At 31.2% G+C, this 19,303-nt stretch overlaps 1 protein-coding gene across 1 annotated transcript; it reads right to left on the bottom strand.

The window, feature by feature from the left end:
• Positions 1-14,276: 14,276 nt before the first annotated feature.
• On the bottom strand, positions 14,277-14,934 carry LOC111639765. Its single transcript, XM_023385703.1, has 4 exons — positions 14,856-14,934; positions 14,711-14,779; positions 14,531-14,620; positions 14,277-14,422 (listed from the first exon to the last, which is right to left on the bottom strand). Exons 1-4 carry the CDS (start codon positions 14,932-14,934, stop codon positions 14,277-14,279), a joined length of 384 nt encoding a protein of 127 aa, XP_023241471.1.
• Between the last annotated feature and the right edge of the window lie 4,369 nt (positions 14,935-19,303).

Genomic DNA, 19,303 nt, shown 5'->3' with positions numbered 1-19,303 from the left:
CTAGACAGCAATTATCTTACATCAGTTTCGATCATTGGAAAGCACTTCAGCTTTTTCCATGCCAATTACATCTGGAGTCTCTGCATTGTCGTTTTTGTCACCAGGGAAAATCCATTTTATGGCTGCCCTATTATTCTCCATAAGTAAAATTTGGTCGGCCAGTTGTTCTCTTCTACAAGCGATAATGCTATGAAGTTTACGCATCTCACTTCTTTTGAGTCACATCTCACTCTTAATTGGTTATATGATCTAAATATCGGTTTTTTTAGAATTCATCATAAGCATCAATGTGGAAGACATTTAGATTTCTATTTGTGTTTTCTGAAGACTAGCGTAACTAGTTATTGAAATCACGATGGAGGTGAACAAGCGGAATTTCGTTCTGAGAGAGATAAAAGGTGATTATCGTCCACTGGAAGACAGTCGCTACTTTTCCAATGCAGAACTTCACATCCACTTTCTCCTTACCTTTCTGGGAAATAACACTTTCCACCAAGTAAAACTTTCGACCTTTTACAATCGTTGTGCTTCGACAATTACTTTGGCGTTTGGGCTGTATTATATACATGCATACTTTTTCGACTTCGCAGCGGTTATTGTGAAGCCAATTTTGTCTGCCTCCTGACTCAATGTGGCTGTGGCACGCTGTATCTTCGTCTCATTTTTCTCTAATAGTGCAACGTCAACAACAAAAACCAAATATTTAATACAATGGTAAAATAAGTGAAATCCGGCCCAAATAGACGAACTGGGCTCATCTGTCTCTTGAATAACGTAATCGAATACAACAAGAAAAAGGAAAAGAGGCAGAACACATCCCTCCTTAACTCCAATCATAATTTTTTAGAAGTCCGTACAACCTCCCTCATTCTTGATGTAACGACTTTAATGTAAATACAGTAGATCGTCGATTATCCGAATCAATTGGAGACTGGGGTTGTTCGGATAATTGGTATTTCGGATAACCGATTATGTACGAAAAAATAGTTTAATGTATCAGATGTTAAAATTTCTCTCCGTTGCGTGTCGCTTCGCGTTGAATTTTCGTCGATGTTAAGCCTAACGAAGACTATTGTATCGTTAAAAATTATCTTTTTATTTTGTACTAACAAAATAAATATATTGAAAAATATAAAACAATAAAAAATTATACTTCAGAAGTTAATTTAGTATCAAAAACGTAAAATATTTGAGTAGCCCAAGACAATAGCCGAAGATTGCAGCGCCACNAGTGGTGTGAAAGGCAATGTTCAAGCCGATCTGCTGGCGAAGAAAGCAATCACGAACCTCAACAAGTGTGTTTACAATAAAATCCCATACTGTTGGATCGCGAGGCAGGTTCACTCCTATATTACTGACCGTTGGAACAACAAATGGGCCAGCAGCTCTACTGGAAGGACGGTGTTTCGGTTCCTCCCATCTATCAGGAAGAGGTTGAATTACAGTCATCTGACCCCCACGTATGAGCTCACTCAGCTCATCACCGGACACGGTAATATGGGGAGTTACCTTGCACGCTTCCTTATAAAAGGAAATGGCCTCTGCTCGTGCCCCTCCTCACCATGGCAGGATAGTGACCACATTCTGTTTGACTGCCCGAATTTTGACCAAGAAAGAAGAAGGCTAATCTCTGCCGCCCAGGAAGAAAACATCCCCTGGCCATGTAACCCGGACCAATTTATGGCCAACAAGTGCCTCTACAACGCGTTGTGTAAGTTCACTAAAGACATTAAAATCTTATCCTGAGTAAGGGCCACCTTTCTGTTCTATTGGCCCCATCGGTTTTGATTTGTAATCGGTCTCGGTCCTGTTCCTCCTACGTGGAGGGCCGTACATTCTGTAAACTACTTCTCAACCCGCCAATTGGGTTCTGGTACCTGCTTTGTATCCAGGCCGCAAGGGTCTGGCACTCACGGTCTCTCTGGCAAATTATGTATAGGTTAATAATCTTACTCTGTGTCGGGACAATTATCTGATATCTGTCACTGTAGACAAATTTGTAACACCTTGTTTATTCCTTTTATTATTCGGCCCCGGTGCTGGTCTTTATGGGATCCCTCCCTCCTCCCTTCAAACACTTTATCCTACCCCGCTCTCTCCATACCCTTCCCCCCCTCTTTAGGCTATGCCAAAGGCTCGGCCTTATCTATCTTCACAATATCTTCACAATACAGGTGTGACCAGAGGATCGGCACCATGTTACAATGCCTCGTTAGAATGACTCCGCTATGTCGTAATCGACATATACAATCGCGATAGTGATGTTCTTGCGCAAGCAGTTACGTATAGAAGGGGTTGTTTCTAAAGAGACAACGCGTTTAAGGAAGTGCACCAAATCCAAATTAAACAATAACAATTAACCCTTTATTTAGTTATTATACAAAGATTAATATTTAAAGTAAAGGTTGAGTTTACGATTTAACAAATTCGCGTTCTACGTTGAGAGAGAGAGAGAGAGAGAAAGAGAGAGCCTACATCTAGATAAGTTGTGTAGATACCTTACAATGCCGGATTGATGAAGCTTACAGTTAGATGCAGAAGTCACTTTTTTACAGATGTTTTTTTCTTCACTAAGTTATTTCAAAAGAATTCTTTTTCTGTAGGATTCACTTTAAAAGAGTTCACTTATTCAAGGTGTTTACTCTAGACGGAGAAAAATCCAGGAGGTATCCGAATGACGGGCAACTCGACGAGTCGAATTTCTGGAGACGACGACGTTCGTCATCCGACCCTCTCTTTTATTGGGGGGTTTCGTGTTTTCTATTGTATTTTTAGGAAATGTTACAGGTTGTGGCCAGTAGATGACTTTCGATGAAAGTTTTGGCTGGCACATTCGAAAGATGTGTCACCTTGTAAGGAAGTGAATCTGGTGGGAAACACAATCATATCTTTCCATTTTTTTTAATTGTTGAGATATATATATATATATATATATAATTTTTTGTGTTAATATAAAATTTAAACGATAATTTTCTTTTAATCAATATAAAAGGTTGTAATCGATAATAAAATCTGAGCTTTCACACAGGCACAGAAAGGAAGGTGATAACTCGTCAGTTGGTACACTCGCATACATTTTCTCTCTTAGGAATCTTGATTATAACTCCCTTTTCCAATCTTTATCCACTTTCCAGCATCTGATAAACAATTGCGTTAACTTGCTGCCTTCAGTGCTTCAAAATATCAACCGTAATTTCGTCCAAACCCCTTTTCGTCCAACTCTATTATCCTTTAGGCTCTTTATCGCAAACTTCACTTCTTCAAAAATAATATTACCAGTGTCTATCCCGAAGCTCATCCCGTGTATCCGTAATATGAAAATCGTTTGAGACGGTCGGTTCCGTTTGATTAAATGTTCCCCGGAAATGTGCCATACACCTCCTGTTCTGCTCGTCTTGAGCGATAAGAAACAGCCTGTTCTTAATTTTCATTAGAACCAGGAATTGCCCTTTATCCCAGTCAGTTTATTGACTATGCGGTACACGGTCTTGAAATCATTCTGGTGGAAAGGCTTTTGCGCTTCACTGCCATTTCGTTCTAACTATTTTTTCCTATTTTTTTCGAGAACGTTTCTTTGCACGTCTATCTAACTCGAAATATCTTTGGCTTCCTTTCTCCATTTCAGCCATTGTCTTAGCCTGGTTACTTTTAAGTTTTACGGCTTTTCTCTCATAAATTAGTTTCTACGAGCGATCTTGGATCCATTGACCCTTCCGTATAACTCGACGTCTTTCAATGATGATTTGTGCACATTCCGTGAGAATGTATCTGAGATTTCTTTTAGTTGGAGAGATGATAGATACTGTTTCCAACTACGGAAAAGAGATTTTGTAACTCCACAGTAAATGCTTCAGCAAAGATTGAATCATTTAATTTTTCTATCGCAAATGGTGTTTTTACCATAAGCTGCCTTTAATTACGAAGTTTCAGCTTAATGTTTGCTTTAAGTAGGTAATGGTCAGTTCCAATATCTGCACTTCTTTATTTATGTAATGACTTCCACTTTTAACTAATACAGATAAAGTCTATGCCATTGAAATTGCGCCTGTCTGGTGACCGCTAGGTTTTTTATGGATCAGCCAATGTTGGAAGTATGTGTTCCCAACATGTGTCTCGTTTTGTGAACACATTCCGTTGTGTTCACAAAACGATGTTAGCCTTTCTCCATTGTCATTCATATGTGCACAAGACACATGAGCATCAATCACAGTCTCGAGGCCTCCACAGTCATCGCTCAATTGGGCATTAAAGTCCCCAATTAGGACCTTCAGATCATAATTCGTAATACCATCAAAGTCGTCTTGGAGCTGTCGTAAAATTCATCTATTATTATTTTTTCTGCATTGTTAGTTGGCGCATAAAAGTGATCGCAGAAGAACCTTCATCGAAGGACTTCCCTTCTCTCTCTTTTACTCAGAATTAGACCTACTTCACGTTCGTGCAGCTCTTCATTTCCAGGGTACAAAATGGTCTTGCCATCATTACTGATTCGGCTGTTTGTTTTCTATCTATCCTTACTGACTCCAAGGAAGTCCAACCAGTTTTCATCAAATCTGTAATAATTGAGCGAGTCTTTCACTCTAATATAAGGTACGCACATTTCACGTTCCAATTTTCTTAATATTTCTTGCAGAAAAGTCTTTTCAGACATCGGACATCGTTGTTGGTTTCCTCCAAAGCCGTCATGTTACTTGGAGCCACAATTACGCCTATTCAATTAAAATTTCTGTTTATTCTTGCTGTTTCTGTAGCACTCATAATTTTTATAGAGACAGGTTACTAACCTAACGCTTAACCCTTCATTATATATCAGGTAAATATTTTCTGATATTCAAACTCCGTTTTTTAACGCCTCGTATAGTTTTATGTATAGACTGTTATTGTGAATATATAAAAATATTGATTTGAAATATAAATTTACATCTTAATCTATTACAGTAAGATGTTGTTAAAGTTTTTTTTCGAAGCATTTATAGACTTCATTTATGCACTTTATGCATGTATTAAGTTTTTGTAATGGTTTATGTTTTTATTATTAATTTTTTACATATTCATAAACAATTGTTGATAAAGAAAGAACTAATTACGATCAATGAAACAACCCCAACACACAAATTATAATTTTATATCGCAAATAAACATGATTTTAATTAGTTAATAGAATTTTAGAAAAAAAATTTATATAGGAAACTTTTTTGATGTATCATAAATAATTCAAATCAATTTTTACCTACGGAGATTTTTACTAATTGAGTGTAATAACTTGAGTTTTGTATTGTAAATTGATTGTTTATTCACCATTAAATAAAGTAATTGCAAAATATAAATTTATTGTATATGTGTTTATATATGTAACCTGTATATGAAATTAAATTCTTATGTTATAAAATATGCAATTATTGATTAAATATTTCTGCTGTTCTCATTTGCTTCATTGAAGGTCGCAATATGTAAGCAAACAGTTTTTCATCATTGGACAGAGTGAACTATATTTAAGCGGTCGAATTTAACTGAATTATGAAATTGTGTAAAAAAATTATTAAGTAAATATACAACGACAAAAGCCACCTTTGATTGTTCACTTGGTATGATAAAACGTTATCTAACATACTTTCAAAATAGTTTATTTTTCTACTGTATAGAATCCTTAGAATGGGTGACATTAAGTACTTGGGGTATTAAACCCTTACGTATGATAAAATTTATAGTTATATAAAAAATATTATAATATACTATAATAGAAGGGTTAGAAGTACAAAAGAATCAAATAATCTAAATGCTTGTTCGAGCAACTCCTGGCTCATCTGCTAGTTGTGAATAAGATACATATTCAAATTTACAGCTATAATAATAATAGAAGTTATTTACCTTTCGCATTGAAACAAATGAACAGTCTTATATAATATCGTTCACCAATATAAAACAAAAACAAATTAACACAATGTAAACCATTTAACATTTGTATCAATTACGTGAGATGCAATTCAAAAAATTGTACACCTATTCATTCTCATTATAGTCTGTCTGCCTATGTCAGTTAGTCCGTGTTTGTTTAATCTCGAGAAAGGAGTTAAATAGATGTACAGCACGACTGTATGCTCAAGGAAAAACAAATTTGAGATGAAGAGCTTTTATATTAAATTGGATAAATTTAAAATACGATAAAAAAATTCTGCCTAAAAAACGTTTCTAAACTTTAACCAACGTTTTTGTCTATTTTATTATTGTGATATTTTAAATTGTATATATATATATATATATTACAGTTATTTACTCTTTGATTCAAATAGATTAATATTGCAAAGAATTTTGTATTTTAAATGTATTCTTAACTGTTCTGAACCAAAAAGAACAGTTATCAATACTCGTTCATCTTTAAATACCTGAAGATGGCATCAAGAACAGGTTTAAAACGTTCGTAACGTTAACAAACAATTCTCAGTGAGATAAAACGTAGGAAAGAATCATCGTGCTTCGACTTAATTAAATATTTTATGTTGTAATAAAGTGTTTATGTTTTTGCCACAAATTTCATAAATTATGTGGTAAGTATATTCTAGTACAGTAGACCCCCCTATAATTACGGTTCCTATAATTACGATTCCTATAAAACTGCGATAAAATTGCGACGGTATCCGTAAAAAACGGTAAAAAAAACTCCTATAATTACGTAAAACGTCATCGGGCAGCCGAACTACTTTCCCGCTGTTCGTAGCGCCACGCTACGGACATTTAGACGGGTAAATTGAGTTTAGTTTTTTGTCTGTAAATATAATTACAGTAGACCCCCCTATAATTACGGTCCCAATAATTACGATTCTTATAAAACTGCGAAAAAATTGTGATGGTATCTGTAAAAAACGGAAAAAAAACTTCTATAATTACGTAAAACGTCATCGGGCAGCCGAACTATTTTCCGCCGTCAAGTGCCACGCTACGGAGAGTTTGCTATCGTCTGTACAGTATTATANCAGATAACAAAGAACGTGGCAATATTTTAAATATTCTTAAAGGTAACGGATAGATATAGATAATAGAGATTAAGCTAATAATCCACATAATTTAATATTCGAATAGACTTAAATAGTCGGAATTTGTGGTATCACTGAGTAATTTCGACGCATGTAATCTCTTAGCAGGATTGGATGTCCTCCAATGCTTTTAAGAATAATTGAATCCTTTCATAAAGACACAAAGGGATTTATTGAACATGGTTGCAACATACCATAATGCATAGCTCAGATTGGACTCTTGAGCCATAAATGGAAATGACTTCCAACTCCGTTCTGAGATGCCTCTTACACTAAGTAATGTTACCCTTTCTGTAGCTTTTTCTCACTTTTCTTTTTTCTCCTTGCAAAAAGATGCTTGACATCGCCTTATAAGGCAGGATAGCCATTATTATTACTCTCCTTATAGCACTCGAACTCGAGACAGTGGATTGAAAATTTCAACTTGCTGACCTGACCAATTACGTTGATTACAATAAAACAAATAATATTATAAATTATTATCATTATTATATTAATAACTTTAAATATTTGTACTATACGATAAGTGCTTATTGTTAATTAATGAAAGTGTATTAAAAATTTATAATAATAATTTTTGGGAGTCCTTGACACTTCGGGGAGCCAGGGATTAAACGCTATTAGTTCTTATGTAGATCCGCCCCTGGATAAATGTCTGTAATTATAGATAAAATTTTATTTATGAATATAAATTTATAGTCAAGACTTTGACTAAACAAGCTCTATTTATAAATTAGAAAGATGATTAGATTTGTTTTTCTAACTGATTTAATCATCAGCGTCAGCTTGCCCGATAAGAAGTTGACCCTCATAAACATTAGACAACAAATTTGTATTGATCTGTTGCATATATTGCAAACAGCAAAATTTGTAATTTCATCAACCTCAGTTTGAGTGTTTTTCCTCAGCTCATCCCCTCATGCTGATTGTGTTTTTAATTAACTAATATTTTTATATGCGGTGGCCCTATGCCCTTTCATTTAAATATAAAGATTACAGGCATCATATAGACGTTAGAAAAACAAGCATTTTCTTTTCGACACGAATCGGCCTACATTCTGAATAATGCAATTTTGTTTTAGGTAGTTTTTATAATAATCCCTGGAAAATTAATATGAAAAACTGTTTTTAGTTGATTCTTTCGTGGGTTAATCTGGAATATGGTAATTAATTTTTACTAATTATTAAATATAGTTATTATAGATACAGTATCATTGATTAAACATGTAAATAATGTACAGTACATGAATTAAACTAATCAGAGCCTAAAATAACAAAATAAACGTTATGTTTTTTACATAATAAATAATAATTAAATATATATATTGCTTGAAATAAAGGTTATACATTGTATGAAGATAAATAAAAGAATTTAGACAAATTTTTACTAAGAAATATTTCATTTTTACAACATTAAATACATTAAACGTCTCGGCATTACCTTCAAATTCATTTTTCTATTGTTTTTGAAAAGTTGTTTGGAAAAAATCCAAATACGAAAAGTATTAAAGTTAATTAAATTTCCATTAAAATCTCAATGAATAATTAACAATGTAAATAGTTTAAAATCATTTGAAATTCAGCATATAATTGCTTTGGATAATTTATCAAACAGAAACACTTCTTTGATGGAGAAAGGCTTTCTTTATGTTCTTTCTTTTAACGAAAGGAAATAGACTTTGGATCGTTTGCTTTTCATTAGTCATTAATTCATATGATAAAACTGAGATACTATCTAATTTTGAATGCGGAAAGAATTAAATATTTATAAAAGGGAAGGGGTATAACAAATAAAACTGTAAAACTAGAGAAATAAAACCTGATAAAATATAAAAAAAATTTGCGAAGAAAAACCTTAAAACGATTCAAAATTTAAAAAAATAAAAGGTACGAAATGTTTCCATGTACGTTTATCAGGTGAGTTTACCCGATAAATAAAGTTATATAAATAAATAAAATGAAAGGAATTAAATATAAAATTTAAAGAATATTTTAGAAATTAAATCAAGTATACATATTTTTTAAAAATTTGTTTTTGTTTTTAAATTTTAGTGGAATCACTGACTCTTTTCTGCACTTTCTTTTCTGCACTTTCTTACTTTATTAAAACTGCAGAAAAAGTCAATGATTTACTTATAATTTGAAAGTATCTTTTTACTTGATTTCATTTCTAAAATATTTTAAAAAATTTTTTTACGTTATATTTTTTATTATTTTAATTTTATTATTCATGTAACTTTATATATAAACATATATCAAAACGAATAAGTTGTGCAAAACAAAATTATTTTATTTGATTTTATTTTCCGTGTTTTAAGCTTTTTTTTCGTTTTTTTTCTTCTTATATATGAACAGTTTTTAGATTAAACTGTTCATATATAAAACCTCTTCGACTTTTTTCAGAAACTGTTTATCAGAATTGCTGAAGAGAAATTCAGACCCGAAATGCGTACATAAATTTAAAAAGACAATCCAAAGTAATTAATTTTACTCTTTTAAAAACCTTTCCTAATCCAATAATTGTTCACTTGACACATTTAAGAGGTAGTCTACAATAAGAGTTCAGTTGTTAATTTATATAAATTTATAACATTTATCGACATAAAATTAAAACTTCTTTAGTAAATAAATAAATTCTATATATTAACTTCGAACGAATAAAAAAAATATTCTCATTACATATGCATGGTGACTTATAATTAACGTAATTTAGAATAAACAGTCAGACAAGTTTTCTATTAAAAAAAACTTTTCTAACTCTTGATTAAAATCTGATTTTTTTAAAATGCCGATTTAATTACAGTTTGATCTTATTAACTAGGCATTGCTTTCCTCTTTCCAAAAATACAGCAAGGGCGAATTGTTGCTATAGAGTCACAGATGCTTCGCCTGTATACACGTCCCGATAATCATTAAATAATTTTAAGTGTTATTTAAATTCGAATTGTCTTTTCCTAATTTAGTTTTATTTATAAATTTTAAAAAATGAATAGTTAGTTTGTAAAATCTGTGGAAGTTATTCGTGGATTGACCAGGGGTCAACTTGCCCGATGAGAAGTGCCACCTTGAAAATTAAACAATATGTTAAAAATTTACATGATCTTTAAGTATCTTGCAACTATAATATAAGCTCTAATTTTATTATTATGTTCTATAATTTACGTTGTATTATTAATCTAATAAAATTAATTATCGGGATACTTTATATTTAAGAATGTAAATAACTAGAAAGAAATTATTATGACTGGGATTATGTTAGACAGAAACATACATTATATATACTGTTTTTTACTACGGTGACTGCACAATGAAACTTGGTGGAAATCCCAGCCTGGGAACGTGATATGAAGCCGAATTCAACTTTGATTCATAAATTTCACCTCCTGTTGGTTATGTTTTATGTGTGTTTAATTAGATAATATTATTAGATACGGTGTCCCTATGACCTTTCATTTAAATATAAAGATTACAGGCATCATACAGATGTTAGAAAAACAAGCACTTCCTTTTCTGTCACTTCGAAAATAATGTGGTTTTCATTAATGATAATTTTTCATTCTGTCACTCTGAAGAATGATTCATTCTGTCACTCTAAATAATGTAGTTTTCATTAATGATAATGTTTTAGCTACAGTATAGTTGATACAAGTGTCTCTGGACATCACCGATGAAAGAGCAGTAAAAGAAGAGTAATCACTCTGGCCTCTTATTCGTTTTTCTATTTTAATGCTTTTCTCTTCTGATATTCATCTATTATCTGACATTTTTTTCACTTTAAATAGTACTGTATCTTATCGACTGACGAATTTACAGCTGTAAAGTTAGATAAATAAATATATGTCTTGTCACTTGTTTAAATAGAAAAATTAAGTTATTACGTAAACAATCACACAAGTGTACATATACAACAAGTACAGTATATCGGGAGTGTTATTTACATGTATACAGTTGTCAAAATTGACAACTGTTTAATTAATTTAATTGTGATTTATAATATTTTAAAATCTTATTTTTTCATGTAATCATTCATTCCTTTATATCACTTAAAATAATTATATCGTAAAAATTTTTAATTATAATTTATTGTTTTAAAATAAGAAATAATCAAGTAAGAAATTGATAATGACTTGCAACTGTACGTTATGCTTTTCCTGTTAGCAATAGTCGTTCTGGTCATCTATCTATCACCTTTACAGGAAAATTTTTAAATTTAAATAGCCTGACTCTGGGTTTGCAACGGAATACCTTATATAGTTAATCGGGGCGTTTTGCCACTGTCAGGCAATATTGGGAATTTATAAGTCTACATTTCTTTTCAGCATTCAAACGTATATTTTGCTCTTATGAAAAGCAGATGCTTCTAGAATATATAGAAAAATAAATATAAGAGCTTATTTATGTTCTACAGTTTTAATTTCTGTTTATTCTTAGTCTTTAGTGTCTTCACAGTTTTTTTTTTTTTTTTTTGATGTCACAATTTGAGAATTGAAAAGAATTAAACAAAAATGACAATTTGAAAATACGAAAAATATCAAATTTATTACTTTTAACTATAAAATAATACTATCAATTAATTATTAACAATTTCTACAACTTAAATCTAGCTGAAATATTTTAAATATAGCTACATTATCTAATAATATAAACCATTGGTCGCGTTTCAGTTTATCTGTAACGCTCTACTACGGCTCTAGCGATAATTTTAAAATTAATTAACAATAAATTACTGTATTATTTGTAGTAAGAATTTATTATTAATATGAATTTATTATTTATACAGTATTATGGAATGACACCGCTGCTGCTAGAACGCCTTTCCCGAGGGGGAAAGGTAATCCTTAAGCTTCTTACCCACGGAGGGGGAATAAATTCCTCTTTACCACGGGAAATAAATGTCCCTCTCCGTAAGGAGAGAAATTCCCCATTGATATGAATTTATTATTTATACTACGGAATGACTAAAAAGCCAAGTAGGGGTCGGTCCGGGGCTACTAGTTTTAGAATAATAGTTAAAAAATACTGAATCTTAATAGTTTCAAATACAATATCAAAATTAATAAAATTCTTTTTCTAAAATGTAAATTTCACAGCTTGGTATGAGTAGAAATTATATATTTATTAAGGAAACTTCTATTATAAATAAATAAAATATACAATGGGTGATCGTTTAACGAACAAATCGGATAACGAACACTTTCGCGAAAGATTTTTATGATCGGACAACGAACACATGTTCGGATAACGAACACTTTACTGAACAAACATAAAATGTAGCGACGGAAAATAACGAATACCGATTGATTTTCCCTTGTCTTCAGGTAACAATTTGAAACCTTGCGGAGTGCAGGAGACGTCAACATCGACGCTCAACCCGATACCGATCGAATAGTATTAATATTCCTTCGAATTTGAAACTCTCTCTTGTAATTCCAGCTTTTTGTTTACTTTTCTCACAAATAATTCTTCATAGTATTCGCGAGACTGTCAGACGGGCACTTGTTAAGTTTTGTGTCGGTGGTTTATTTACGAAAGATAAAAGTTTAACTGTCCCATCGGATATTCGTCGACGTTTTAACACCAAATTTCGAATTTCATCCGAGCCTTTCATTTAAAAAATTTTTGTGGGCTAGTCGATTTCTGTTTTCTAAATTTTTGTAAGTGTTTTTCTGATCTTTTTATTTAAAAAAGAAACTGATAATATTATGGATCCTAAGAAGAGGACTGTCAAGAACTGTGCTCACCGTAGAAACCAAGTAAGAGATAATAGCCAAGGTACAAAAATGGGCATAAACTGTCTGATGTTGCTAGGCAGTATGGCTTAAACAGGTCTACAGTAGGCACAATCGTAGCTATGTAAGATATATCAAGACGTCTGAAGCTGCTAATGGAGTAATGAAAAACACATCTGAGAAATAAAGAGCATATTAGAGCTCATAATGAAACCTGAAACTGATCTGACGACAGAAGAACTCCAGAAACTCTCAAATGAAAAATTCCAAGAAACTCATCAAGATGTGTTTTCTTTTGAAAAAGAGGAAGGCGATAGAGGACCAATGTCGACATCTGCTACTAAAAAACTTTTGAAGAAGTGGGAGGATGTCAGAACAACGATCATCCAAGTGACATCCAAACCACAATAAGGTTAATGGGGTTGGAATCTCTACAATTGAAATAATATTAATTACTTCCAAAAAATCCTAAAGAAAAGAGAAAAACAATCGCCATTGGACAGATTCTTTAATGCCCACAAACAGAAAGAACATGACTAATAAAAATGCAAGACTGCATATACCTTGTATATGTATTTATACTATTGCATATAAATAAACATAGTAAGAAAGTATATATATTTTTTAGAGTCTCTGGAACGAATTAATCAAATTCCCTAACATAATAACCTATGGTAAATCGACAACCGGTTAACGAACAATTCGGATAACGAAGAAAGTCTTGGAAAGGATTATGTTCGTTAACCGATCAACCACTGTATTTGAAAAGATAATAAACACTTTTATATCTCAGAAAATACTGTTTTATAATGGCATGCATTTGTTTGTAGATTTATATATTTTTATGTTTCTATGTAATAATATAAAAGTAAGAGATAGTCAAGGAGACAGTTGATATGTATTCTTTATTACTTGATTTCTTTACGTTAAAATGTTTCAGATTTTTATCATAAATATCACAATAAATTATAATAAACTATTTGTACAGATTAATAATACTAAGTGATATAAATTTATACTATTGTCCTAAATTCCGAAAACTTACAGACTGCTTTTTATAATTTTAAATTACTCATAGTTGTTATTTTCATATTTGTAACTCATTACAGTTTAAATAATCTCATTAAATATACACAATGATTAAAATAATAAATAATCACATAAAAAATCCGATTTTTAAATATTTTTAAAACTAATTAAACAATTTTTAATTTTGACAAATGTATGCACGTAAATAGCAATCCCGATTTATTGTACAGTACATGTAGCCTACATGTATGTGATTGTTTATGTAATAATTTAATTTTTCTATTTAAACAAGTGATAAGACAAATATTCGTTTATTTATATTTATAGTAGTAAATTATTTAGGCGATAAGATACTATTTAAGTTAGATAAATGTTAGATAATAGACAGATATCAGAAGACAGAAGCACTAAACTAGAAAAACGAACAAGAGGGCAGAGTGGTTGTTATTCTGTTACTGCTTTTTTATCGGTGTTCTCCGGAGACATGTTACATCATAAATACAAAATAAATTGCATTATCTAAAGTAATTCCGTGAAATTTGTAATAGAAATCTGAGAACAAACACGTCTGTAATTGGATACTTTTTTCAATTTCAATAATCCAGAAAACACAGAGTGCAAGGTCGTTGCCATCTAAAAAATGAAAATATATAAAAAATTTTTTATTGAAATAGTTTCTTATAATTAATGAATCGAGTAATGAGTTACTCAATATTGAAAAACTTGATAAAGTAAAGCTACCTTCAAAGGAATTCTCTTGTCCACGCAGAAGAAACCTCCAATGGACAGACACAATAAGACTTTTCCAAATCTTTTCATGAAATTCAATATCTAACAATGAATATAGTATATAATATAAAATTTATTAAAGCTGATGTACAGTACAATAAGAAAGCAATTAATTAATTAATGAGATTTTACTTTTAACTTTTGTTGCAGTTCCAAATCGCATTCTGCAAATTGTCGGATGTCTTGAAATCCATTTTGCATCTAAAAATTTAAAATTACATTAATAAATAAATTTACAGATTAAAATATCTATTAATGTGTGACGATGAATAAATACCGTGAAAGCAATGCAGCATAGCAAACAGGCACATATAATGCAGACGAATGAAACGAAAATCATCAGGATAAAAATCCATACTCTTAACATTTCATGCATATTAAGATATAAAAATGCGTAATACGAAAAGCTCGTTCCCCAAATAATTCCAAAGTATATAACCATAAATATTAATTTGTATTTTGTATTCAACTGATTCATAAAATGCCATAATTCTTGGTTGCGGAGCATCAGATGTTTTAATTCTACCATCAAATTTTTGTCGTATTTTTTTATCTTAGACATTTCGCCCAATAGCTCTTCAAATTCTTTATGTGACACGAGTATTATTAAATCAGACGTCAATAGACCATACGCCACTCCTCCAACAATTAAATTTATCGCAAGTCCTGTCTCAAAAGTACAAAAGAGAGCTTCTAGTCGATACAGCTGTTTACTTTCTACAAGTGGATAGTTCACATTCAAATTGAAAATTTGATAGATAATCGTTACTGATATTACAAGAAAAGAAACAACAATGGAGACGTTTCTTATTACTGCATTGTTCTCGAAAACCATTTTCTCATAAAAATACCGATTTCTAAGACTTGTTAATAAATGAATTTTGTTGCGGCTGATAAACGCCAAAGAAATTGAATAAATTAGCGTAATCAGTAGAAAAAATATATTCATTATTTTAGCATCACTTTTAAATACGTCATACAATCCAAGACACAATGCATATTCACCAAACCCTGGTAACAATTGCCATATAAGAATAAGAATAATTTGCCATAATACAAACTGAACATATTGAACGTAGATCTTTTTTAATTTTTTATTTTTAAAAACGCAAACACGCTGTTTACAGTAACACATTTCGATAGGATCTACTCCATAAATGAAGGCTATTCTTAAACAGGGTGCAAGAAAACAATTCATGCAAATTCTTTCTGTGTTATTTGAATGCATATTCCTTCAATATCCTACCCAATGAAACTAAAAATAATGGAAAAATTAAAATTGCGGCTTATACAATCCCACCAGTTCTGATATTTCGTGATTCTATCCGCCAATGAAGAAGCCAAATTACATTCCTTTATACCATCGAAGCTAATGTTCATTATGCATGCAAACGCATTTCTAGTTAATGGGTTTACATTACTAATTAAAATGCTTTTACTTGTTTACTATGGATAAGATCTATAAGATATTATGGAAATTGTGATTATATAAGTATATTAAAACAAGATCGATCGTGAAAATGCATGCCACCTTCATATTTCTCAACAATCTCTTTTTTTCAGTTCCATTGTGATTCTAGTCATTTTTTAGTTTTCTGTTGTTTTCATTTGCCTTTTTGCAATTCATGATTAATAAAAATAATGAAATTTTTTTTACTGATTAAAATCACAAGAATTCTAAGAAAATTATAACCCATGACATTGCGAACGTCTAGTCTGGTCTAGTACATCGATAGTGCTACTTGTTCATAGATAGCGCGTATAATTGAATTAAGTCGTATACCGAGCAAAATTTGTTTCGTCCAAACAGGACGTATTCCTAATTAGACGTATTCTAAAGCAGACGTATACCGAGGTACCACTGTATTGCTACTTTATTCATTGAAAAACATATTAGACACTCAAAATAGGGTTTAATTTCGGAACATCAAGTATTAAACATAAATTCATGAATAATTTTTTAAAATATCTGAATTGAAATAAATTAGCAAAATTTCAAATTCTCAAACATTAATTACTTCAGAAGTATATACGTAAATTAGATATGAGAATAGTTTTAAAATATCGACGATTAAGTCGCACAAACCCGAGAGAAATACACCATAGTAAATAAAATGGAAATACCAGTAATTTAATGTTCCTTGGGCGGCCCAGTACCATTTGATCCACGGACCGATACCAGTCCGCGGCCCGGGGGGTTGGGGACCACTGCTGTACATTGTTCACCTCAAAAATAATAATAGGTATATTTTTAAAACAAATGGCTACTTTATAAAATATCAGTTAATTAAGAATTAGCATATAGGGGAGACCGGGGCATGATCGGCATGTTAAGCTTTACTTAAATTTTGTGTAATAAATACTGCTGTAAACTGAAAAAAAAGCTTTGCATATTGTCTATTGGAATGTTACCTTACTATAGAACTGGTTAAAATCAGTTTGGAAATAAAAATAATTAAAATAATTACAACTTTACAAGAAGAGAGAAATTGACGAAGTTGCCCCGGGTATAGGGGCAAGATCGGCAACTTCTCTCTTTTTGTAAAGTTGTAATTATTTTAATTATTTTTATTAAAGTTGCCCCTGGTATAGGGGCAACAGTAATGGGGCAAGATAGGCACGTATATAAAATTATGTTATTAACAATGTATAAGTTGGAATTCACTATTAAAACAAAGAAATACAAATCCAACACCCATTTAATATTATTACAACGAAATGCAAGTTCAAAGACATATATACATGAATAACAAATGCAAACATGTTTTCATTTATCATCTGTTTGATTTTTATCCTTTGCTTCTAATGTGGCTTTATGTTGCCGATCTTACCCCGCTAGTCATGATTTCGAAACATTAAGTACAACCCTGAGAACAGAATGCCAAGCCACGATCTGGCCACGTGAATAAGTTGAAGTTACATCCTTCTAACAGGAAAAGTAACTTTCGTTATCATGGAATTATAACAAAACCTGCCAATTCAATATAAATGGAAAAAAAATATTATATGGAATTGAACGAAAATGAAAATTTGCTTGATAATTCAACTACGCTTGTTGGAGAACAATAAAAACACTACACTCAACAAGCCACCAATAAAACTCAACTGCCTAACCTATAACCAAAGTCTCCTTTTAATTTGTTTTTTAAAAAAAGCGCTTGACAAACTTGCCCCGCATGCCGAAGTTGCCCCGGTCTTCCCTACTGTATATGTGAAATAACATTTTCTTATAAGTGGTGTGGAGAGTTACAATTGTTTTTGTATAGTTATTGAGTTGCAATTTGAAAAATTTGTACATCTATAAATTTTCACTGTTGTCCAACTGTCCGTCCTTTCTTAATCTCAAGAACGAATTATAAAGATGAAAGCCGTGATCAGAACTGGAAAGCGTAAGAGAAAGAAACTCGGATATGAATACTTCCAAGGCAGAGCAGAAGTCATGTTATATCAATTCAAAAATTTTTCCTGAAATATGTTAGATAACTGGCATGGCTTGATTACTAAAGAAAAAGTATGATGTACAGGGGCAAGACACAACTAATTTCAAGAACATATATTTTATGTTAAATAAATTTTTAAATATGATTAAAAATTGCAGCCCTGCATTGTGATGATGTCACAATAAAATAATTGCTCATTTACATTTGTATTTTTCCCGTGATTTTACATTTATAGTTTTAAATATTTAAAAGTATAGAACAGTTTTTCGTTCATTTAGGTATTTCAGCCATTGATTTTGAAAGTAGGGCAAGTGCATTTTATGTTATTGCTAGATATTTAATGGTAAGCAGTAATAAACTCGTTTTATATTTCTTGTGGATTTATTTCGTGCAAATTTAATATTCAGTAATGGTTATCCGCGTTAGGTTAAAAACATCATGGTTTTGGTATGCGCCTATGAACTTGCCTAACTTTCATAAGCAATAATTTTTGAAAATGTTGCTTTTCTTTGAATGGAATATAATTGTAATAACAAAAAATTGAATATTTTTTTTAATTATTTTATTTCAACATTTCATGCTTCTTTCGAAAATCTATAATAAAACAAAAATAAATTTAATTCTATAGGAAAAAGTGGATATAACAAGGTAAAGATAGCAAAGAACTGCTTGAAAAATACAATTTTAAATACTTTTGAAAGATCTGTCGGATGTACTTAGTCCGTGGAAAATATTATTTGCAAAACATCGACAACATTTTCACACATTAAGCCACAAAGCCACGTCAAGGCGACACCCATTTTGTGGTAGTTTTTTATATTCCAGAAACTGACCCTGAGTGCTAGACAGAATAACAATCAGGGAATAAAACTGGATATTCCTTTCTGTTCTTATTCATTTATTAATAATGAACAGAAATTGTCCGGAAAAAATTTCGATTTTTATGTAATTTCAATCAAATACAAAATTTCTGATTTCAGTTAAACATTAGAACGAATTAAAAAATACTCTGAATATGTGAATAATTGATAAAATGTTTTCAAAGTATAGATAATAAATAATAAGCTATATAATTATAATTATATAGTACAACTTTAAAATATTTCGAGCAAAATTTTCGTTATAGGTAAGCTTCTTCGGTGATTTTGGCTCTAATACAACACAGAAACAGAACAGCAACTATATAGTAACTAGTCTATGCTTTACCTAATTGTAGGGCTTAAGTGATATGTTTCGAGAGGTATTTTTATGAGACATTTTTTGAACAGGGATAGAACACAATAAA

The sequence above is a fragment of the Centruroides sculpturatus genome, unplaced genomic scaffold, assembly GCF_000671375.1.
Source record: "Centruroides sculpturatus isolate CEXI.00-Female unplaced genomic scaffold, Cexi_2.0 scaffold1247, whole genome shotgun sequence".
In the NCBI taxonomy this organism is placed as follows: Eukaryota; Metazoa; Arthropoda; class Arachnida; order Scorpiones; family Buthidae; genus Centruroides; species Centruroides sculpturatus.
This window is presented reverse-complemented; position numbering and strand designations above follow the sequence as displayed.